Source organism: Glycine max, chromosome 13, assembly GCF_000004515.6.
Source record: "Glycine max cultivar Williams 82 chromosome 13, Glycine_max_v4.0, whole genome shotgun sequence".
NCBI classification, from domain to species: domain Eukaryota; kingdom Viridiplantae; phylum Streptophyta; class Magnoliopsida; order Fabales; family Fabaceae; genus Glycine; species Glycine max.
In genome coordinates this window covers 14,553,985-14,577,993 of record NC_038249.2, presented here as the reverse complement: position 1 = coordinate 14,577,993, position 24,009 = coordinate 14,553,985, and the positions used below count along the sequence as shown (strand labels likewise).

The following is a 24,009-nucleotide window of genomic DNA, read 5'->3' as shown; positions in this document are numbered from 1 at the left end:
TCTGATTGCCCCCTCTTTCTTGTCTGAACCTGCTGGCTGGATGTTACATTACCGCAGTAATTTATTATACATCTTTGTGGCCAATAAGATTATTTATATTCAAAATAATCTTCTTCCTTTAATGAAAATTAGGCCCATTTTTTGGGTTGTTGTGGCATTCCAACTTCTGAATCAAAATTCCTTGCCACCATTGTGTTCAGAGCAGTTTCATGAACTGATATGGATTCATTTCAAAAGAAATTGTTTACAATTTGTTGCAAGCATGATAAATAGCATACATGGAATTTGAGTTCTTGTTGAATTGAGCCATAACTTCGAAATCACGTTGGTGATATTGACTACTGGTTTTATCTTGAATGGGATAAGATAAATTTGTTCAAATATAGTTGAACTCATATTACAAGTTGCAAGCTTCCAATGTCTGAGGCTTACAGAAAATGTATTTTCAAATTTCTAGAGTAAAGAAATAATAAGGGAGCTATGATCCTTTCCTTTTGGGGAATCCGGAAAGGGATATTTTAGGGAAAAGAAATAATAAGGGAGGTACGCTTATTAATTAATAAAAGTCTAGTTATCTAATTACCACAGACGCTAGACAAAATGTCCCCTTTATCATGGAAACATTGTTGATATTGTACCGGAGAACCTTTTTCTCCCCTAAACATTTTACTCCCCAAAAGTGCTTTTTAACAAAAATCATTATGTTATAATATTTACATTATAAGTTATAATATTATAATACTTAAATTTTATAACTATTATAAATTATAATTTAAATATTATAATTTTATAGTTTATAATGTAAATATTATAACATTGTAATTCTATAAAGTTATAACATAAATATTATAATATTTTAAATGTATATAAAAATTATAATTTTATGCATTTATTTTAATATTATAATATTTATATTATAAATTTATAAATATTAAAATAAAGTTATATAAATTAGTGATGTGGTAAAAAATGGTAACAGAATAGGATAAAAACATATGAAAGCCAAAGTGATTGTATGAAAAATATATTAAATAATAAATTATATAATTTATTTATTAAATATATTATTTTTATTTTTATTGATAAAATTATTCTTGATAAAATAGATTTAACATAAAATAAATATTAAACAAACAATTAACTCATAAATAATGTATATAAAATAGTGTTTATAACATAATTCAAACAAGTAAAATGATTTGGTGAGTTAGGTGGTGATGTGAACAATTTTCATATTAGCATGAAAATATTATATCATGGTCAAGTAACGATCAACAAATGAAAAGACTGAAATTATGCAATTTTAAAAATTAAGAGACCAAGTTGTAGATTAGGAATTTTAAGGGTCTAAAAGTTATAATTTAATCTAAAAAATTTCAAGACAGAGGAATAAGTGTTAAAATTTCATACATATATTTTTTGCTGTTAAACTTTTATTATTAAAAGAGTAATTGAAATTTAAGAATAAGACAAAAAGTTTAAAAAAAGTTATAAAAGATTTGGATTGGGTCTAACATATGCAAATCTGATAAGCAATTCAACCCAACTTTTTTTAATTAGGTTGATTGGGTTGCATAGTTTAATCCGGCCCATGTTTCCTTGACTTGAAGAAGAATATTTTTATTTAGTTTTCATGAGAAAACAGAATATGTTGTTTTGAGATATGATATATGTATAATAAGTTTTATAATAATTTATACAACATTATTTGATGTGTCTATCTTTTTTTACCATATCATTTATTATATTTTAAAAAAATTTCTTTCCTCTCACTTTTTTTCATTTCTCTTTGTTGTAAGATTTGTTGTACAAGTTGTTATACAAGTATCAAAATTTTGAAAACTGAAAAAAGAATGAAAATAATGTCACTGTATAATTTTGAATAAAAAAGTATCCGGAAAATTTTAAAAAACAAAACATATATATATATATTAAATTAGAGTAAGCAACACTCCCCTATCTGAATAAATACTTAAATTACATTGTCCTATCATAAAAATTTATGCCCCTTCCCCCGTGATTTATGCGTCACACTTTAGTTCATTTCGATCTAAACAAGCATTTTAAAAATATTTTCTTAGAATGATTATCAACGTCATCAATGCTACTTTCAAACCCTTGCTATTAATTTCAAAAATTTAAAGTTAAAATAAGAATCTTGAATAAAGTTTTAGTAGGTAATAATAAGGATATTTAAATCTTTATTTCATCTTTCTAAGCTATAAAATTACTAATAAGGTATCTATTTAGCCTAACAACTAATATTAACTATTAAGCTCCGAGAACATGTTTGGAAACATGTTAATTTTCTTGTGTAATTTTTTTAAGATAATTTCATATTTTATAAATGTCATCCATCTAAAAGAGAAACATTCCACAACCGCACCTCGAAGTGGTAAGATTTTCCTCGTGGATACATACTGTTGATGTGAATCTTCACATGCGCTTTTTCATTTTCTATTTCAAGGTAAAAATATCATTTCTGCACTTTAAAAACGAAGTAAATTATCATCTAGTCGTGACCGTGTTTTCAATTTACAAATAAATCGGTTGAGTATTTGACTATTTTTTAAGGTACGGTACAGAATATAGTTTCAATCATTATTTTTTATAACTTACTTTTACCTTTTGTTCCACCACTCATCTTTTCTAATGCATCTTATAAAATTTGTACATGTTATATACGAGTATGAAGTATCATTATTTCCGTCATAGGCAACTTAATTCGTAGCAAACCAAGCTACAGATAACAACTTTTGTGCTATGGGAGCAAAACCAGAAGAAAACAATCAAATTTGATATTAGATAGCTAAGATAAATTTTCACCAACAAAAGAATGAAGCCACTATATTATAATGCAAATTACAAAAGGAAACAGAAAAAAATATTATTATCTAAAAAGGCAAGGAGTATTCCAGGCCCGTGCTTCCCTGCATTCTGTTTCCTTTACCCCTATTCTGTTGGCTCTCATCCTACTCTGTATTTTTTTTCTTCCTATTTAATGTACAAGTTAGCCTATCTATCATGTACTTACATCAATCAATATTGCCTTGAGTTTCTAAGGCTACTCCTGCGGCCACTAAAACTTATCTTGTGCATCTCACTTCCACCAGTATAATCCCCATCATCATCCCCATCATCGTACCCACCTGCCACGTATACAGGTTTCCGAACTTGAACTCTTCTTGGTGTGGCTGTAGGTCGCTTTCGTTTTATATTTGCAGTGTAATGTGAATAGTCCACAGTGTCTTCCCTCAAAGCATGTTTAAATTCCTGGTGCAGCAAATGAGAAAAAATGGCTAAAGAAACTCGCAATTGAATCAGGTGCGTCAAATCAAAGCTCAGAACCACAATACCTGATATCTTTGTATCAATTCTTGCGGACTTGTAGGCAAACTGAACTGTGAATCACCGATATTAAAAGCAATATTCTGTCTGGAGATAACCTCTCCAGGTTTCGGTTGTTCGGTAGGAGAATAAGCCTAAACAAGTGGGAGCACATTCCAAAGAGAGAACTGTTAGTTTTCTGTTCCATAATATTCTAGTCAAGGACTCAAGGATACACAATATTTAACTCTAGGTTAAGTGATAATAACATGGGTTATATAATTTTACCTGACAACGGGCATCATCAAGACTATACATGATTTTCAGGTGTCTCTTGAGCTTCAAAAGAAGCTGCAATGCAATTGCTGATAAACAATCGGCCTGTACAAGCATAGGTAATAAAATGAATGACTACATGTGAATGAATACAATAACAACTAATCCAAAAGTGCATCTTCTAATATTCGGAGTATTAGGAAAATATTTGATGTTTGACATTCTCCCTTTGAGCGGGACATTCCATTAGCAAAACTTTAAATGATCTTCCTCACAAACAAATCATAACTGACAAAATGAATGACTGCAGGTTCCAAAATACCTGAACTTTCTCCAGATCATCATTTGAGAAGGAAAAAGGATCTGTGTAACCTGCAGAATGCAGCTTTGCTTCTGAGCTACCCATATACGATAAAGGATAATCTGGCAGTTGATGATTTGATCCATTTAAATCCAGGGTTCTCATGTCATTGGAATTTGGCTGAACATCTACATTTTGCTGAAATGTTCCATTCAAATCCAATGACATTACTTGGCTTGTAACAGTAGGCTCATCTGGCCCCTGTTGATACATTCCATTCCCATAAGGTGAGTTATGACGTGAAATGCTTGAACTCCAGGCTTTAAAGTTTGCTTCTAGTGGTCCGGCCCTTACTTGAACTACTCGATTGATAGCATAGATTAAATAAAGGGGCTCATCAGGTGAAATGAATGGCAGCAATGCTAGGACTTCTGTGCAGTATCTGCAGAAAAAATCAACTAAAAGGTCATTTATGAACCCATATAAGAAACAAAGAATAGGAACAGATAGAACTTACATTAAGAAAGCTATTACTAATTTATTCCATCTTGGATTATCAAATTTCCGCACGATTGAGGACAAAAATTTGTTCCTTGATACCCGATTCCCTCGGATGAGCTTGTAAATTCGAGAAACCCCAAGTTTAGCTTGAGCAAGTGACCCAGCCTCAGGCTTCCCTTTTCCAGAAGTAGGGATCTTAGATTGAATCTTATGATCAACATTTTCAGAACTTCCACAAATAGATTGCATAAACATAAATGACATTTGAAGTCCATCACCCAAGCGGCTTTCAAAAAATGCAGGGTACCTGAAAAGATGCTTTAATTAGCTAAAGCAACCAAGTTCACATGTACTAGATCACCAAAACTATACATAGGAAAATATACTTGTCATTCATATTCATCAGAAGATGATGAGCCAACTTTGAATTCGACTCCAGAGGATCTGTTTCAAGGGCTATAAGGTATGGAACACAGGTGATTGGATGAACAAGACCTTGGCGCAGCACAACTTCAACAATCTGCAGTATTAAAAAACCTTTTATTCTAAATATTCAAAAACAAAAGAAAACTAGACCGTTTTCACTGGAATGTGTAGGTCCTGATTGTCTTAGTGTTGCAACATATTCAAACGGAACTTGGGCCACAACAATAATTTTTTGCTTTCAGAAAAAAGTACATTAGAAGTCACGCTTCTCCGTTTGGATGCCTAGACAATGCCAATACAAGCAGGCACTTAACCTCCCAAAGAAAATAAGCTTCAAATCGATAGATAATTTAAACCACAATCCAAGAGACTAACTTGCAACAGCAAGATTCACCTTTAAACTCCTCCGAAAAGCATCTACATAATACCCTTTACCTCACTCCATCAATCCAAAAGATTTGGAGGAATAGAAACTATCATAAATACAATACACACACGCATGCACTCTTCTGTTTATTAACTCTTATTGATTCAAAGACATGATTTTAATTGTTCTTCGGCATTTGGCTCAAGAGTGTTGAATCTGATAAAAATAGAAGCTAGATTCTGACCTTCAGGGCTGATTGACGAACTTGTTCACTGAAATCCAAACATCTGCCCAAAATATTATCCCAATACAACTGAACTATACCCCCACATATGTTTGTATCCCCAGCACCAGCAGCAACAGGTACACTATGCCCAGCTCCAACTGAATAACCAGCAACATTTTCATCATTTTTATCGGTTCCCATTTGGCTTTCAGCTTCTAGAAGATACTCGAACATGTTTTGCAATCCTTGAATCTGATTACCAGAAAGATTTAGTATACACAGAATATAAATATAAATATATATATATATATATATATATATATATCAAGACAAAATATATTACCTTAATGCGAGTATCAGACGCAGAGGATAATGTTTCCTCCAGTATTTTTCCAACATCATTTTCCAACATATATTCAGGCTTAGCAATTAGAACAAATCCTAGTGCCTACAAGAGTTAAAATAAAATATTAACAGACTTCAAGATGAAACCAGGATAAGAACTAAGTTAACAAATAAATCTTACCTGCAGTGATCTAACCTTGACAACAAAATCCTCCACAGAGAGATACTTCATAAACAATCTGACACTGCGTCCAACATCAATGAGTTTACTACTGGAGCTTGCTAACAATTGATTGCCATAACGGATAAGCAACCCAAGACAGAAGAGAGATCGTCCAACTTTCTGTAAATAGCAGGGAACAGCAAATTTTTATTTTACATCCCATATAAAAATAAAACAACCTTCATCATCAAGCTAAATAAAAGATAAGTATAAACACTCCACAACACCAAATTACATAATAATGTTCATGTCCAAGCTAAATATTCAAAACTATAGTTCTCTACACGAGCTATAATCCACAAGAAATAACAACTTTCCTTGACACTAATGTATATATCAGATGTATAGTCCACATAACAAGAGTTCATAATACATAAACTACCTCATGCATCATTTAGCAAAATCCTACAAACTTTTAAGAAACAATAAATTGAGTACTGAAATCAACTCCATTTGATGTAAATACAAAAAAATGAAGTAGGTCAATGTTAGCTATAGGCGAGAAGATTGTCCAAGTCATAGGAGTATTTTGACCATATTCCAAGCCTAAGAGGAACAACTTACCCCCCACTGGATACGTGGAATGTAAAGTTTGCAAGACTACTAGACTAGTCTAAAAGGTGGGTTATGGGCCCTGACTCAACCCTACAAAACCGGCTTGTAAGGTGAGGGTTGCCCCCCACTTATATATTTTAATTTGGTCATTTCTCTAGTCAATGTGGGACTAAGCCACCACCCTCAAGGCCGCACTTCAGGCAACACCCAAAGAGGCTGCAACTAAGGCGGGCTAAGGGGTGTCTGCAATTAAGGCAGCTTTTCCAACAACTACACATTTACTTGTGACCCACATTAAGACTGGATAGGCTTTTTAAAAAAAAAAACTAGCCCCCCCCCCAAACCAGGTCTTACTCCTACAAGGAAAACATTACCTAGTCGATGTGAAACACTTAAACAAGAAAATTTGAAACAAAAACAAAGCTACTCAATGATTTCCGCATACAATTTCAGGTTTTCAATAAGTTGAAAAACATTGCTAGGAATTGCAGGTGAATAAAATCCAATAGCAGATGTACTAATCAAAACATAAATTTTAACATGAATCTTGCAATAAACCTGTTTGTTATCAACTGCCTGAGTATCCAAACATTTGAAGAAGAACTGAATAAGTTGTTCAACTACAGCAGCCCCTTTTCCAGACATCTTACTCACAGAGCAGAGGCATCTGATAAAGAAAAAATAATAAGATCCATAAGTAGGTGAAAGGTCAAGCAATTTCCCTTCTGTTAAAGGGGAGAAAAACAAATTTTCTACTAATACTAATCCACAAAAGTAACATAATATAATTACATACTAGAATCTTAGATGCAGTTCAAGGTTTTCAGAAACATTTCATAAAGTACAATCAAAAAATTTCTGTTCAAAGAAACATGTTTTTGCTCAGGTAGTTATGTATTACATAAGAAAAATATTTATAGATATTCTCACATTATGCATAAAAAATTTATGCAGCAACTATAAACTGTTAACCATCAGGAAAATTTAAGAACTCCACATCACATGAATCTATCAGTTGGTCATTTCCAGGATAAAGAACAGAAGTAAAATAACAGAGCTAACGGAAGAAAACAATGGTAAGAAATCATAAGTACTTGATACAGGCATGGACAACTGTCAAGAAAGAATGCCGGACAATCATCTGTTTCAAATCTTGCTCGAGTTCCCCAACAATACTCGGAGGCAACTTCCCAAGCATGGGAAGCACAGCATCAATTATGAATAGTATACTCTCAAGTAGCTGTGCAACCATGCGATTGTCAACCTGAAAACAAGATATGGTGCACTTTTGTCATTTTGGGATTCTACTTTCTTGTAGGCCAAAAAGTAAACAGAGAGAAATATAATGAAATATCAGAGACCAAAACCTACAGGACCAATAGATCAAGAGTCAAGACCAAAGCAGAAACAGTGCCTAATAGAATTGTGCTCAAGTGTGCATGTAATAAATATAAAAATTAGTTTATATAGTACATGCACACACCTATTGGAAGTCTTAAATGTGACAGTAAGAGGGAGGGGGCAAGGGGGACGGGATTTATACACCTTGTCCCAGCCCAGCACCCTGCCACAACAATTTCTTTTTACCTAGAATAAAATATTCTTAAAAATTTTAAAGCAATACCTCATGACAATTCAATCATAGATTCAGAATATATTAAAATGACAGGCTTGGGAGGGTTTGGATAGGTATAAATTATCTAAAACCCAAACTTGGGTTAAGTTGTGGGTTTGAGATCCACAATCTAACCCAACACACATGCCTACATTTTCATCGTTGACGAAATGACATCATTTTGCAGCCAGATACCATCTTGAGCCAGGGTTTAGCGGGAGAAAATTATCTTCTATCTATAAAAGGGATATTAGACTGATGGGGTAAAATCTGATTTGGCAGTCACAATTCTGCATTGGAGTTATTAGGCAGTTATTTTTATATTAATTTCAGATTAGGCATTTACAGATTATGATGTGAGTCAAGTGGCAGTTATAGTGATATAGAAAATGTTACAAACTTGTTTAAAAAGGATTAAGGTGTCAAATTGTTGTTCCTTGTGTTTTGAAGAATGAGATTCCTTGTTAGGGGCAAACACTGTGGGGGGTGGGGGGGCCATATGTTTGTACTCAAATTTGGATTGAAAACCATCTTTCTATCTTTATTCTGTATTCAGTGGGTTTATTTTGTGTCCAACATTGACTGATAGCATTCATGGATCTCAAATTATATAACTGTGACAACTGGTATGCAAAATTATGCTTGTGACAAAAGAAAATTTTATCTTAGACAAAATAAATATAAAAAAAAGTTAGGATTACATATCAGTGAAATTTCAGGTGGTATATCGAGATTTTTTTTATTATTTTAATAACAGTTATAAGATATATAAATAAACAGTATATCTGCATAACCAGAAAGGATTAGAGGAGTTGGTGATAGACAGCAACCCCCTGTTGAACAGGTTTATGTGAGACAAAAATTAAAAGTGGTCGAGGATCCTAACCTCTGGTCTAGTCAGAAGATATTGGGAAAAACCCAAGTTTGAGTATATACGTGAGGGGCAACCCTCACCCCTTGAGCTAGCTTTTGGGGTTGAGTTAGGCCTAAACTCACATTCTAAGAATCTAAGATGGTATCAAAGTATATTCAATATTATTCAAAAGGGTCACCCACCATTGTTATCCACGCACCAAGTCCGAGAAGTGCTAGGCATGAGAGGGTGTATTGGGAAAGACCCAAGTTCCACATCGGCTAAAAATAAAGTCAAGTTAGAGTATATAAGTGAGGGGCAACCCTCACCCCTTGAGCTAGCTTTCGGGGTCGAGTTAGGTCTAAACTCACATTCTAAGAATCTAAGAGAAGACTTGGCCCATTAACTAACTACTAGTCAGTTTGACTTTGGATGGGGTCAAAATAATAAATAGGAAGGAAAAGGGGAACAGGGAGGGTGGGGGCATATATATTGCAGATTGTAAAGACATTTGGGGTAGAGTCCTGGATCTATTGAACATCCAAGGGAGGTTTATTGTATCACTGAACTTCTGTTAATTCTCCTGCCTAACCCTGATTCTATTACCTCATTGATATCAGATTTGGATATGGGAATTCCATCAATAAAAGCAGTGTTATTAAAACCGGACTGGTGATCGACCCGGTCAAGGTTTTGAGTTGGTGGGTCACTAATTGAACCGCATGAATTGGTATATTATTAAATATATAATCTTATATTACAGATATAGTATAAAAATAATTTTTATCAACTAATTATTAAGTCACATTAGGTAAATTTAATTTTGAGCTACCCATGCAACATGGGTTAGATTCCCATTCCCAAGCAAGATTCTCACTCTCATCCTTTTAAGCTAAGTTCATGTGCCTCACAATCAAAAAGATGGTTACATGTCACAACACGGACATGGCACAGAAAAGCTGAACATTACCTTTCAGTACATATATGGAACTAATTAAAGCAATAAAAGAACATTACAGGATCATAATTACTCTAAAGTTAGTCAATATATAAAAGTGATAACCTGACTCTTCAGATATGGCTGCAATGTAACAACAAATTGGGAAGGGTTTGAAGCTGGTGCACAGAGAGTTGGGTCCACAAGACAAAATGCATGCAAGACTAACACATATGGAAGTGCACCCACTTCCACTCCATCATTGTTCATTTCGTCAACCTGATTATTAACAAAAACTGTCATTTATATATCAATGTAGCCAAGCATAGAAGTTAGTGGCATAAACAAAATACTACCATACCTGCAACATCTTCTCCAGCAAGCATTTGCACATCAATTCACAACGCTTACGCACTATTGCAAGGGACACTGGATTTACCCCAACAGCTTTTGCAGATTGTGGTAAAAAATCAAGTGACAAATTGCGCTTTATTACACTTACAAGAAGTTGATTATTGGGCATTCCTCTCAACATTTCAACAATTTGCTCTGTTTTCTTAACTATCTCAAGTGGAACAGTACTACCATCCCCAAAGACCTGAGTTTGTGATGCAGGAGGCTCCTCAAACCAAAACTCACTAAATGTTTTGCAAACAAGGTCCTGCAAAACCAAAGCATAACAGAGAACACTCTTAGCAACTGAAGAGAGTGAGAGTGTTGATAAACAAATTAACGAACATATCATAGGCTTAACATCAAATACGTAGTTTACATCCAATGACTAATGATTTACATGGCATGATGGAACTAACCATTTAAAGAGTACAAATGAAAGTCATAAATATTATCATCACCAATGCTATAAAACAAGACCATGTTAGGAAGCATGTTAATCTTCAAACATAATTAAAATTTACATAGTAACATATCTTAGAGGTTCAAGCAATAGTTTTAAAATACCTGGATGCTTGCTTCATCATCACTAACACGTGAAATTATCTCTGTGCAAGCTCTTGTAAATCCAGAGAAGTTGGCATTTGAAGTGCACATATCTCGAATGATTTTGATAGCTCGTTTCCGAACACTTACTCCAGTATCTTTGATTCTCTCTGCAATCTTCTCAAAATACTACAATACACAATTGAGAAAACTATTTTAACAACCCATCAACCCTAAGCAAGAAGCATCTCCATACCAATGAAGTTTATAAGAAAGGACCAGTTTTGTTATTGACCATTAAGGAAAGATCCAGGGACACATACCTTAAAACCCACACCTGGATGCGAAGCAATATGCCTACCAACAAGTTCCAATGCTGCTTCTCTAACAGATATCGCAGAATCACAAAACCTTCCTTCAACAGCTGATTGTACTCGCTTATCACCCAATACCTCTGGATCAGCCTCTACAATAATACTAACCTGCTCATTATATTAAATGAAAGTCAGAAGAAATTAATTTGGTGCAAAGAAACTATTATAAGCATCCCATTTCCCTGGAAAGCAGGAAACTTCAAAAAAAAAAAAAAAACATTTTAAACTTACTGCTTTTAAAGCCTTAGCCCTAATAACTGGAGAGTTCTCCATCAAGCTTGCCTGTACACATCATAAGAAAAAATTTGGAAAGTACTTTTAGACTTAGTGAACAGAAAAGGAGAGAGAAAAATATAGAGAAAGGGAACTGATATTATTGAATCTTAAAGTTGGTTACAAAGAAGTATTTATAGGCCTCTAGACCTTCAGCCTAAGTACAAAACAGAATAACAGAATAGGAGGAAAATTCTGTTAGTAGACTAATAGCCTAATACTGGTGAGGGGTTGTTAGCAAAAGCTAACAGCCCTTGCAAACTGTTTTCACAGTTATTTACATATACTCTAATACCCCCCCCCCCCCCTCTCAAACTCAAGGGGAAGAGTTTTCAGAGGAAAAACTCTTCACATTGAGTTTGCCCCCGAGAACTTCAAATCTTGCTGAAGAAAAAGGCTTGGTCAATACATCAACCCACTGATCTAAAGTTGGGATATGCAAGACTGAAAGTTGCTTAGCCAGAACCTTTTCCCTAACAAAGAAGACAACTATTTCCGTATGTTTTGTGCGACTGTGGAACACTGGATTATGAGAAATGGATACAACACGTTGATTATCACAATAAAGAACAGGAGTAGTGAAGGAAACTCGCAATTCTGTTAAAAGAGTCTGAATCCAAGTCAATTCAGTAAAAGTTTGAGCCAAGCTACGATATTCAACTTCAGTACTGAGCCTGGCTGTGACTTTCTGCTTGCAAGACCACCAAGATATCAAGTTTGGACCAAGAAAGATGGCAGCCCCTGAGGTGGAACGCCTATCATCCACATCAGATGCCCAATCAGCATCACAGAATGCATAAAAAGCCAAAGGTTCCGCAATAGAAGCAGACTAAAGAAGTACCCCATGAGACAAGGTACCCTTCAGATATCTCAAAATCCTTTTAACCACTGTCCAATGAGAGTCCAGAGGACTAGCCATAAACTGACAAACTTTATTGACAGCAAAACAGATTTCAGGTCTAGTGAGAGTAGCATACTGTAGAGCACCCACTACTGACCTGTAGAGAGTTGGGTCATGAAACAAATCAGCACCATGTCTGGACAGTTTACAGTTAGAAACCATGGGAGAGGAAATAGAATAGGCTTCAGCCATGTGAGTTTTGTGAAGTAAATCACAAATATATTTGCTCTGAGTCATTAATATAGAATTATTAGGAAGGTATTTGATCTCTAGTCCCAAAAAATAATCCAAATGACATAGCTGCTTAAGAGAGAAGACAGTATTTAGTTTGGAAGTTAGCTGCTGAATAAGAGAGGCAGAACTGTCTGTGATGATGATATCATCCACATAGACTAAGAGATAGACAATATGCTCCTGATGTGTGTAGATGAACATAGAAAAATCACGTTTGCTTCCCACAAACCCAAACTGAAGTAGAGTAGATTTTAACCTGTTAGACCACTGCCTTGGGGCTTGTTTTAAGCCAGAGAGAGCCTTGTTAAGCTTGCAGACTAGGCATTTATCTGCAACCTCAAAACCAGGAGGCTGAGTCACAAATACAGATTCCTCAAGAAACCCATTAAGAAAAGCATTGTTGACATCAAGCTGAAATAACTCCCACCCTTGAGAAAGAGCAAGAGTGAGAACAACACGAATTGTGACAGGCTTGAGCACAGGAGAAAATGTCTCAAGAAAGTCCAAACCATGAACCTGATGAAAACCCTTACCAACCAACCTGGCTTTGAACTTGTTGATAGAACCATCAGCATTTTCTATTACTCTGAAAACCCATTTGCATCCAATAGCTTGGGTTCAGAATGAGCAAGGAACAATGAAGGATGCAGTCTAGGATTATGAATTCCAGACTTGGACCTAGTTTGCATAGGATGTGAGTATTAACAGGAATTGAAGTTGGTGCTGGTACAAACTCACTATGAGACCTTGCATTTGATGATTGAGGATGGACAGAAGTAGACTCAGATGAGGGTTGACTGGAGACATTAGAAAAACCAGAAGGAATAGAGGGAGCAAAGGGTGAGTGAGAGGAAGATAGTTGAGAAGGTTGGGGTGTAGGAGCTACAGATGGAGTAGACAGGTTAGGATCAAGATTGAAATAGGAATCAAGGTTTTGTACTGAGCTAGAAGAGAGAAATAGATCAAAATAAGGAAATCTCAGCTCATTGAACAAAACATCTTTGGAAATATAAATTCTGCCAGTTGAAGACAAACATTTGAAACCTTTATGAGATGAGGAGTACCCCAAACAGACACTCTTGAGAACGAAAATTAAGTTTTTGAGTATGATAAGGTCTAAACAAGGAAAAAAAGGCACAGCCAAAAGTTTTAAGGAATTGGAAATCAGGATCCTTGATGAAAAGAGTGACAAAGGGAATAGCAAAGTTGAGGGAAGTGGTAGGAAGTCTATTAATTAGATAGAAAACAGTAGTAACAGCATAGTCCCAAAACTATAAGGGTAAAGATGCATGATGTAACAAGGTAAGGCCCAGATCAACTATATGTCTGTGTTTTCTTTCAACCACACCATTTTGATGATGAGTGTGGGGACAAATTAGTCTGTGAGAAATACCATATGAGGTTAGGAGAGCAGAAAAGGGTCTGTACTCACCCCCCAATCAGACTAAACACTTTTAATTTTAGTATTAAGCTGCAATTCAACCATGGATTTAAAAGCTTGAAAAACATAAGTAGTTTCAGCCTTAGTTTTAATAGGAAATATCCAAGTATATCTGGAAAAGGCATCAATAAAGGATACATAATACTTGAAAACAGAATAGTAAGTTAAATGAGATGGTCCCCACAGATCTGTAAAAAAAAGTTCTAGGGGAGAGTAAACAGAAGTAGAAGAATGAGATGGTAGCCTGTGAAACATTTCCAAGCAACAAGAAGCACAAAAGTCTGAAAAAAATTTATTAGATGAAGAAATATTACACTGGTTGAAGACTAGCTTCATTACATGACTATTGGGATGGCCTAACCTAGCATGCCAAAGACTAACAGTGCTAGGAGGAGAAACAACAGAACTGGAAGCTACACTAGAATTTTTATTAACAGTAGGAGTTGTGAATGAAGTAGAAGAGGAGGTTGACAACAGCTGAGGAGAGTTATCTTGAAGCTTGATGTTATGAAAAAAATAGAGACCATCAGCACCAACAACACCCTGAAGAAGGACCTTATTGGTCGCCTGAGATTTCAAAAGACATAAGTAAGGATGAGATTCAAAGAAAACAAAGTTATCTTTAGCAAACTGACTCACACTTAACAAATTTTTCGAAATTTAAGGAACATGTAATAACTTGTGAAGTTTGAAAGTTACGTGAGAGTCATTAGGAGACACAAAAGAGAAGGAACCAGCAGTAGAGACACTTAAACCTTCACCATTTCCTATGAAGATTTGGTCAAGTCCATCAAAGTGTGCAAACTGTTTGACATGTTGTGATTCACCACCAGTCACAGGGAAGCTAGCTCCAGAATCTGAAATCCAGGTTGAACTAGCTTGACCATTGCCATGAGAGGACGAGTTTGTAAGCATAGCACTAGGTTGATTGGATGGTTGAGCAACAGTCTTGGAATTAGGATTAATCCAAGTGTTTGAAGATCTAGTCAAACCAGACGAATAAGGAATTGGTTGAAGTGTGACAGGATCAAAGAAAGTAAGTGACTCATGGGGTTGAAAGTTCAAGTCAGACTGAACATGACAAACATTTATAGTATGTCCATATTTGAGACAGATTTGGCACTGGAAGTTGGCAAATCGGCCACCACCACGACCCCTGCCGGAACCACTGCGGCTAACACCGCGGTCAGATGGATTGCCACGACCACCATTGTCGTGGCCGTATGCTCCCCTAGAGCCACCAGAATCACCAGATTTATATGAATTTGAGTGCGAATAACCTTGAGCGTAATTCAAAGATGGAGAACTGAGCACTTGAGTATCTCTATTGTAGCAAACAAGACGAGTCTCATGTCCATAAAGCAGAGCTTCAATCTCAGCGATGGATGGAGTGTGTTTCTTGCTTTCGATCACCGGCACGTAATCAGACGACAGACCTTCCAGGAGTGCGTCAATGTATTCCTCATGGCGAACCGAAACTCCAACATCGGCAAGTTCATTGATGTAGCCTTTGATCTTACGAAGATATTCATCCATTGATTTACCTTCGAGCGAAATTGCACGCATCGCAGTTCGCAGCTGGCGTGCAGGTGATTTGGTGTGAAGGTTGAAATGCTCGTGAATCTTCTCCCAAACGTGATAGGAGTGATTCGAGCCAAGAACACGTGAGAGAATAGACTTTGAAAGAGTGGATTGGAGCTAGACAAGGAGCGTTTGGTCCTAAACTTCCCAAGCTTCATACTCCAGATTCACGTGATCTGCAATTCGATCATCTTCCGTGGGATATCGAGGTGGAACAATTGGATTCACGACAAACCGCTGCAGTTTGTGTGATTTGATTACTGGTTCGACATGTTGTCACCAGTGTAGGTAGTTGGAATCGTTGAGCTTCTCGGCGATGGAGGTCGGAAACGAGTGCAAGACGAAACTCTGAGAAGTGGAAGCCATGGATGTTGAAGAAGGATCTAGAAAATTCAAAGAGAAGAACTTCTACAAAAAATTGGCTCTAGATACCATTTTAGACTTAGTGAACAGAAAAAGAGAGAGAAAAATATAGAGAAAGGGAACTGATATTATTGAATCTGTTGGTTACAAAGTTAGTTACAAAGAAGTATTTGTAGGCCTCTAGACCTTCAGCCTAAGTACAAAACAGAATAATAAAATAGGAGGGAAATTTGGTTAGCAAACTAATAGCCAAATACTAGTGAGGAGCTGTTAGCAAAAGCTAACAGCCCTTGCAAACTGTTTCCACAGTTATTTACAGATACTCTAATATTTTTTGACAAATTGAGGAGAGGAAGAATATCAACAGACCAGAAGCGTGTGAAGAATTTTATCAAATCCTCGGCAAAATGAACTGTTTTGGCCTAAAGCTGAAGTAATCTTCTTGATTGAATCCCTAGTCAATATAGAAGACACAGTACCAGAATCTCGTACTATGATTTTTGATTTCATTCTAGCAAGGTAGTAACTGGACTTCTGCTGACAATTTGAATCATCTTTGTACCACAAGCAGAGATAAAACCTGCACATCAAACACATGCATTACTTTTGCATATATCTAAAATGTCAATTAGAAGACCTGTCATGAGTACAAACCAGCAGATGAAAAGATGCAGATCATCAGCAGAGGTAACGTCTTGAAGGTAATTCAGAAGCAACTGTTGAACAATCTCTTGCTTAGAAACTTCAGAATCTGTATTGCAATTCTTTTTCACATCATTCTTTTGCTGGGAATTGCAACATGATTGTAATACAAGTAGTTTCTTATGACAGATGCATGTCTGGCAGGACCAGTTTCGACTGGAAACTTCATGTTCTTTAATGCCCAGGCAATCAGCATGAAAAAGCCTCTGGCAACCATGACATATGAACAAATTTTCTACCCTTCCCCCCAAACAGACACAACATGTATCTTTTGGATGATGCTGAGCAGCAGCATCCTGATTAAGTAAATCCTGAAGTATCCAGAATTTTTCCTGGCTACAAACCAAAGCATCGCGCTTCAACCTTGCAGCAATTGTACCAAGAATATCAATTGCCAGGGAACGTGCAGAGACATCCTTAGACTTTGGCCCAGCATTCTGAAGTAGTAGGACGCAGAGTACCTGAAACAACTCTCAGAAGTAAACTAATCTGATGCAATTACCAAAATAATATGTACAGATATGCAGATCCTTGCAAGAACACACCCACACATGATCTACCTCTAGAATAGGAGCTGAAGCAGGATATTCAGGTAAATTTAAAGTTGTCAGTAAATCTGTAACAAGATTCTCTATTATGGATTTCAGCTCCGAAGCATCATGAGTCTTCACACTTGCAAACCGCTGAAGTACCCGGCTCCAAAACAGACAGCAGGCTTCTGTCGCTGCCTCGTGGCATTTAATTGGATAACTAGCATCAACAGAGGCTTCTAATACAGCATTACCATTTGAAGCTTTTCTTAAAGCATCAGGGAGGTTAGCACTACAATGAATCAACTGAATCAGCAAAGCAGTAACCATTTGGATCTGCCTTTGCTCTTCCTCGCGTATGTGATAAGACCTTAAAGCTCGTTTTGAATATGGTAATTTCCACAGAAGTTGAACCACTTCATCCATCACATAAGTGCGATGTTGTGTGTATAAATAGAATATCTGTACCAACATATTGGAAAAACAACAATTATATAGAAGCATATGCTTACAATATAGAAGAGCATTAGTACCATCATATGAGCATGAAAGATAACAATCACAGAGCTATAAAGGAGAAGTATCAGTACCGCACTGAGTAAACTGATTGCCTTCAATTGCAAAAGCTGGATATTATCAACCAAAAATGTCGTAATGCTTGTTTTTACAAGTTGTAGTATGCAACTATCTGATAACCTCTCTATTAACAACAAATCTTTGAGTAACCCAAGAATAGTGCACAGCTTCTGAAGAATAGTATTTACAGCAGTAGAGACCCTAACAAAGCAAAGACCAACAAGAAAATAATAAATGTAAATATTAACAGATGCACAAGAAAACCAACTTAAAGGATGTATAATGTGGACAAAATAATCAGACCTGCTTGATACTGATTTCTTCAACTTCGAAGTCTTGCTAGTACGCCGTTTCTTGCTGGCTGAACCAAATTCAGCATCATTATCTTCATAATCATCAACTGGAAAAAATATAAAGATTAGGAGTTTGAAACCACATTAGAGGAAATAATCCCTTCCCATTCTCTCCCTCCATTTCCATGGTCCCCAATGGGCCCTATTATATATTAGCTGTGAACTCAGCCATCCCATGGCGCCCTCAGAAATGGTAATACATCATTAACTACAAACAAATTATAGTCAGAGATACAATTTAAAAGGAAAGTGTTGCACTTCCAGTAGCATTTTCATCCTCCAAAATGTAAAATTAAGAACAGTATAAAAAATGTGTTCTATTCAGCACAAAAACTAAAAAGACTAACCTTCAAATGCAGTGTTTTCACTAGGTCTATGTAGCGCACGGTATGATGGATCACATGCACACATAACATCCATTATTTGATGCCTGGAAAACTCCAGAATTCGCTCAATGATCTGACATGGATAAATTACTTTCAGACATCACAGATTAATATTTAAAACAAAAAAGGTAACAGCCTGCACAAGTTATGAAAGCCAAATCAATGAAATCATTGATTTCACGCATGTACAACAATGCTTTTAACCTGCTGAAGGAGCTTTTTCTTTTTTATATACTTGCTTTGCCCTAGAAAGATCCTAATAAAATTCTAGTTATCCATATTAATAATATTTGCTTGAAACTATCATAAACATAGAACGTACCTCTTCTTTATAGAGTTGCTTTGGCATATCAGTATGAGCCATCACTGCTAGTGCAGCATGAATGGACTCCAATGCAATTAAAACAGATGAAACTAATTCTGAATCTGACTGAAACAAAGAACAATAACAAAAAATCACTTAATATAAATTTACCATGTAAATTATGATTTAAAAAACTGCATACAACTATCATGCCTTAATCCAACTAGTGGGGTCAACTACATGGACCAAACATTACGTTGGGCTCTATCAAAAGCCAATTTTTAAATAAATCCATATATAGCAAGGTCATTACTAATGGTTTCTCCAAGTGCTTTCTTCTGTCTTCCCTGACTTCCTTAAATCTAACTACATGATCTTGAAAGGAAAAAAATAGCTTAACATATAATGATATAAAGATTCTGGGTTTAAATATTATGAATAGTTTGCTTGTGAATGGAAATACAAATTGTATATGACAAGGCAATGTAGACATATTTAAATGATAAATCATACTACCATATAGTTAGATTGACCATGACTGTTGAGAATTGAGAATGTGAAGCTTTAGCTATGGAGCTACCAAACTCAAATCTACATAGATATTGGTGGAACCTCACAAGTACTGACATATATACTCTACACACAATTTTTCACCATACAACCTTGCCAAACTTGATCTATGCACCAAAGCTCTTTGGATAGTTTTTGTTTACTACCCAATAGCAAATAGAAACAGATTTTATCAGAAAATTGAAATCATATTCAATGTCAACTAAATCAAACAAGCCTAAAAAAAACACTATAGACTAATACAAAAGAATTGAAAGTTGAACTTACATTATCACATTCCTCAATTGACAGGCCTTCTGCTCTATGTATCTGATGATCTAGAACTTTTAATAGTCTAACTAGGACTTCTACAGGAACCAAATGCAGAAGTTTCTTTTCACGAATAGATGTTATTTCATTGACAAGTAATCTAAGATCTGTAAGAGGCAATGGCAACCATTCTGCTTCATCTCGATCGTCACTATTAAATTCAGATTTGTTGCACAAGTCCTCCAAAAACTCACGAAACCTTTCAATGTAGGCACCTACAAAGATTACAATGCCGGTTGAATATACATGTAAAAACAGCATGTGTGCAATGTGTGCCTGCAGACATGTGCTTACATGCATAGAAACAGAGAACAAACAAAAACAAAAAGTAGGATTTTAGGAACCAAGCATACACTGACCTTGAAGCTCAGCAGAATCAGGTGCTACAGATATTCCATCACCACCTTTCTTTTTTATTTTTGATTTTTTAGAAGACAACGAAGAGATATCCTGCCAAATCATTTTCAAAATTAACAAATGAAAAGAATCAAACATCAATGGCAAATATTAAATATATTATATTTATATATCTATACATTTGTGGAAAAATTATCAAGCTGGCGACTATGTGTTGCATTATAGTCTTTTTGAGTCTCTCTTTGGATAGGAAAACTTGATTCCGGTTTCCTTTTTTCAGATACTGCACTACCATAGATCTGCTCCTTGACAGGACCTGAGAAACTTGACCAATACAATAAACAATAAGCAGAGCACCATTAAATTATTTAATGGAAAGCCATAAGACCAAAGTAAAACATAAGCTTTAGGAGGAAAATGTGAACATAGCTATAAGTTTGACATCACAAAACCAAGTTCTAGTTTTATCAAACAAGCAAATCACAGTAAGCATCTTGAAAGTTATAATTGACAGTAATTTGCCAGCATAAAATCAAACTTCATTATATTATGGCAGTTTCTCTTCATAATAAATCTCATTCTGACTAAACTTTCCCAAGTGCAAAGGTATCACACCCTCAATCTCTGTCAGATCATTATATAGAACAATATCCACAATGGTGATATTCAGGGCAGAAACCAAGTACTCTGTTTACCTGCAGTGCTGTATTCAAATGCTTCAGGATTGCACCTGATAACTTCGTCATGGAGTTCTAAAGGCTCAACATATATATACGGAACACCTTTGGCTTCACCTCTTAAATTCCTGTAGAAGAAAAAATAAACAAAGTTGCATTAAATTCACTAATAAATCCATTGGTAACAACACAAACAACATTGACAATGATGACAACAACATTATGTATCCCTTTGCGGAAACAACAAGATAAATTTGAACATGTGGAAACAACTTGAATGATGTTGTTTCATTTATAGAAAATGGCATGGCAAATAAAACTCCACGCTGGTTGGTGCAAACTGTGCTCATAAAGTATAGTTACTTATTCTCAACTAAAACCTCTCAAAGTTTTAAAAGATATTAAATTCAATAATAAATCCATTGGTAACGACACAAACAACATTCACAATGATGACGACAACAATATGCATCCCTTTGCTGGCACACCAAATTTTACCAAAACAAAATTAATTTGGACACAGAAACAGCTTTGAATGAATGTCATTTCATTTATAGCAAACGGCATGGAAAATAAAACTCCATGCTGGTTGGTGCAAACTGTGTTAATAAAGTATAGTTATGTATTCTCAACTAAAACCTCTGCCATAGAGTTTTAAAAGATAAAAAATTAAAAAAATAAAAAGTAAAGTTCTCGCAAACTATAGATTAAACATTAAGCGCAAGGTTTATTAGAATAGTCCGCAACCATGATTCCCGCCACAATTCAAGGTTTTTGGAGTGTCAACAACCACAATAGTGGCCGCATTTGTCCATAATTTCCCGCAAATATCAAGGAATGCAACGTGACAAAAGTAAAAACCTTGCCTATGCACTTATTATAATAGCATCCAATATTTATTTACAAGTCCAACATTAATTTGCCAGTGACCTAAACATGCAAACCTCCCGTGAACAGGCAATGAAAATTAAAAAAAAAAAAAATTGAACTTTTTTAAAGAGAGAGAGAAGTACAATTAACAGTATGTTTGGTATGTCAGAAATAGAGGGAAAATAGAGAGGAGATAGGAAATGGTGCATTTGGTTGTGTGAAAATAAGAGAGGAGAGCACGGTTCATAATCAATAATCAACATTTTTTATTCGTGAAATCATTTGTTTGACAAAAACAATCGATTACGAATGGCTCATAATCGATTATTTAACTTAAAAATTGTATATAAAATATTTATTTCACAATTTCCAATTTCTCTTCAACTAAACGGCACTATTTTCACTCTATTTCTCACTTATTTCCATTCATTCTATTTCTCTCTTCTCTATTTCCATCCGCTCTATTGCTCATCTATTTATTTCCTTCCTACCAAGCACATTGTAAGCAAGTAAGCAATCAACTTCCTAAGACGCAACTCGCAAATTTAATATGAGGACCAAAAGCCACGTCTCATCACATATGCTACAGTAAATCACACGAAAATCCAAATGCAAGTAACTTTATCTCAGAACTGCGAACTTCAATTTCACGAAAAATTAACAACAATTCAAGCAAAATTTCGAGCCTAATTCAGCATAATGTAGAACGAGGACGAAAGGAGAAGAGAAGAAGCTTACAAGTACGACACATCGGTGTGGCGGAGCAGCTCGGCGATCTTGGCGGACTGAGCGAGCACGTCGACGCGGTTGAGGCGCGCCGGCGAGTCCACGAGGCGGAGGTCCTGATCGGAGGCGCCGCAGAAGACCGGGAGGGACGGCAGCGGGAGGCACGCGGCGAGCTCGGAGTGGACGGTGTTGGAGAGGCCGATTCCGCGGTGGCCGGAGGACGACAGCGCGGCGGCCGAGGCGCCAGAGGTGGCAGGGAAACTCATGGATTTGTTCACGGAAAGGGCATGAAAGCGCGAAGAAACGGTGAAATCTGGGGGGAATTAGGGTTTTCGCGGAAGAAATTTGGGAGAAAGAGGAACGGAGTGAGAGCCCTAGAGGGACAGATTTGGAAGAGAAATTGCGAAGTGAATGGCGGGGAAAAGTGGGTTTGCGAAAAAGTGTCTTGGGAATGATTATCGAGAGAAGGGGCTTCAAAGAGGATTTGGTTTTTATGATGTAAGAAAGAAACCGAGTCCAGTTGTGAAGTTACCTAGATACCCCTACCCTTTGTGCCAAGAAGATTGTCACGAAAGCTAAATAAAAATACAGACACAACGTGAGAGGAGAAGCAATTGGGGGTGGCGAGGCAAAAGGCAAAAGACACCGTGTGTTCAAAATTGAATTTGGATGATATCAATGTTTGAGATATTTTTGGTTAAAATTAATTTTGAAAAATAGTTAATTAAGTTTAGATATTTTTATTTTAAAAGTAAATTAATAGTAAAATTCAGTTTAAAAATTTGATTCAAAGTATAAACTACTTAGAGTTGTTTGAATTTATAATTAATTTTGGATTCAAAATTAACCTTTTTCAATACTAATATAATTTATGAGGGAAAAAAAGTTACTAATTAAGAGTATAAAATAACTTTTCCATGTTTTATATCATTGTTTAATCAAAAATCAAATCATGATGGATGATAAGTTTATTAAATTTTATTTATAATAATCATCTTAAGTCATACTAACAATATTTGTTGTTAATTAATAATATTCAACTATTTTATAGTAACAATACATGATCGTTAAAATCTTTTGAATGATCAGAGGTGAAATCAAATGTTATGTAAAGCGAAGTACAAATTTTTTGTTAAATATATAATTTGTTTTTTTTCTTGTCAATATTCAAATATTTTTTTTATTTTATCAAATTATAAAAATAGGTAAAATCATGTAAATTAAAGTAATTATAATAATATGATTTGAACATTCAAATTGATAAAAGCACAAGTATATATTTTTATTCAAATTGATGAAAAATATTAGTCTTTTTCAAGTTTATAATAGATTCAAATTAAAAAAAATCAAGCCATATTTAATTTCATTTCAAAAATAATATATATATATATATATATATAATTGATTACTTAAACAATATATATGATTAATATATGAATGACAATTTGAAATTATTAATAATTTATAATATAATTCTCGCTGAGATGGAAATATTTTTTTGTTAATAAGAATGTAAAATTATATTGTTTAATGTTTTGACATAATTAATTAATGTAATTTAATATTCCAAAAATTTTGATTTTAATTTAAT

General features: G+C 35.1%; 1 protein-coding gene across 2 annotated transcripts; it reads right to left on the bottom strand.

The window, feature by feature from the left end:
• Window positions 1–2,819: 2,819 nt before the first annotated feature.
• Window positions 2,820–22,898, bottom strand: LOC100792021 (sister chromatid cohesion protein SCC2). 2 transcript variants are annotated; one of them, XM_006593627.4, is made up of 28 exons: window positions 22,431–22,898; window positions 20,841–20,950; window positions 20,325–20,461; window positions 20,148–20,238; window positions 19,747–20,003; window positions 18,928–19,035; window positions 18,567–18,678; window positions 18,170–18,266; window positions 17,881–18,067; window positions 17,321–17,752; window positions 16,713–17,221; window positions 16,428–16,638; window positions 11,497–11,547; window positions 11,215–11,373; window positions 10,913–11,080; window positions 10,314–10,613; window positions 10,079–10,231; window positions 7,642–7,811; window positions 7,106–7,214; window positions 5,951–6,112; window positions 5,768–5,872; window positions 5,443–5,676; window positions 4,792–4,925; window positions 4,422–4,712; window positions 3,926–4,346; window positions 3,616–3,708; window positions 3,357–3,482; window positions 2,820–3,273 (listed from the first exon to the last, which is right to left on the bottom strand). In XM_006593627.4, exons 1-28 carry the CDS (start codon window positions 22,682–22,684, stop codon window positions 3,040–3,042), a joined length of 5,415 nt encoding a protein of 1,804 aa, XP_006593690.1. In that variant the 5' UTR covers window positions 22,685–22,898; the 3' UTR covers window positions 2,820–3,039. The 2 variants fall into 2 exon arrangements, with proteins under 2 accessions (XP_006593690.1, XP_040864625.1); XM_041008691.1 differs by lacking the exon at window positions 22,431–22,898 and having other exon boundaries at window positions 20,325–20,469.
• Between the last annotated feature and the right edge of the window lie 1,111 nt (window positions 22,899–24,009).

Coding starts and splice junctions, on each gene's coding strand:
- LOC100792021 (XM_006593627.4), bottom strand. CDS start 22,684: ATGAGTTTCCCTGCCACCTCTGGCGCCTCGGCCGCCGCGCTGTCGTCC. Junction 7,812..10,078: donor AGCCATATCTGAAGAGTCAG/GTTATCACTTTT, acceptor TCTTGTTTTCAG/GTTGACAATCGCATGGTTGC. Junction 4,926..5,442: donor TTCGTCAATCAGCCCTGAAG/GTCAGAATCTAG, acceptor TTAATACTGCAG/ATTGTTGAAGTTGTGCTGCG.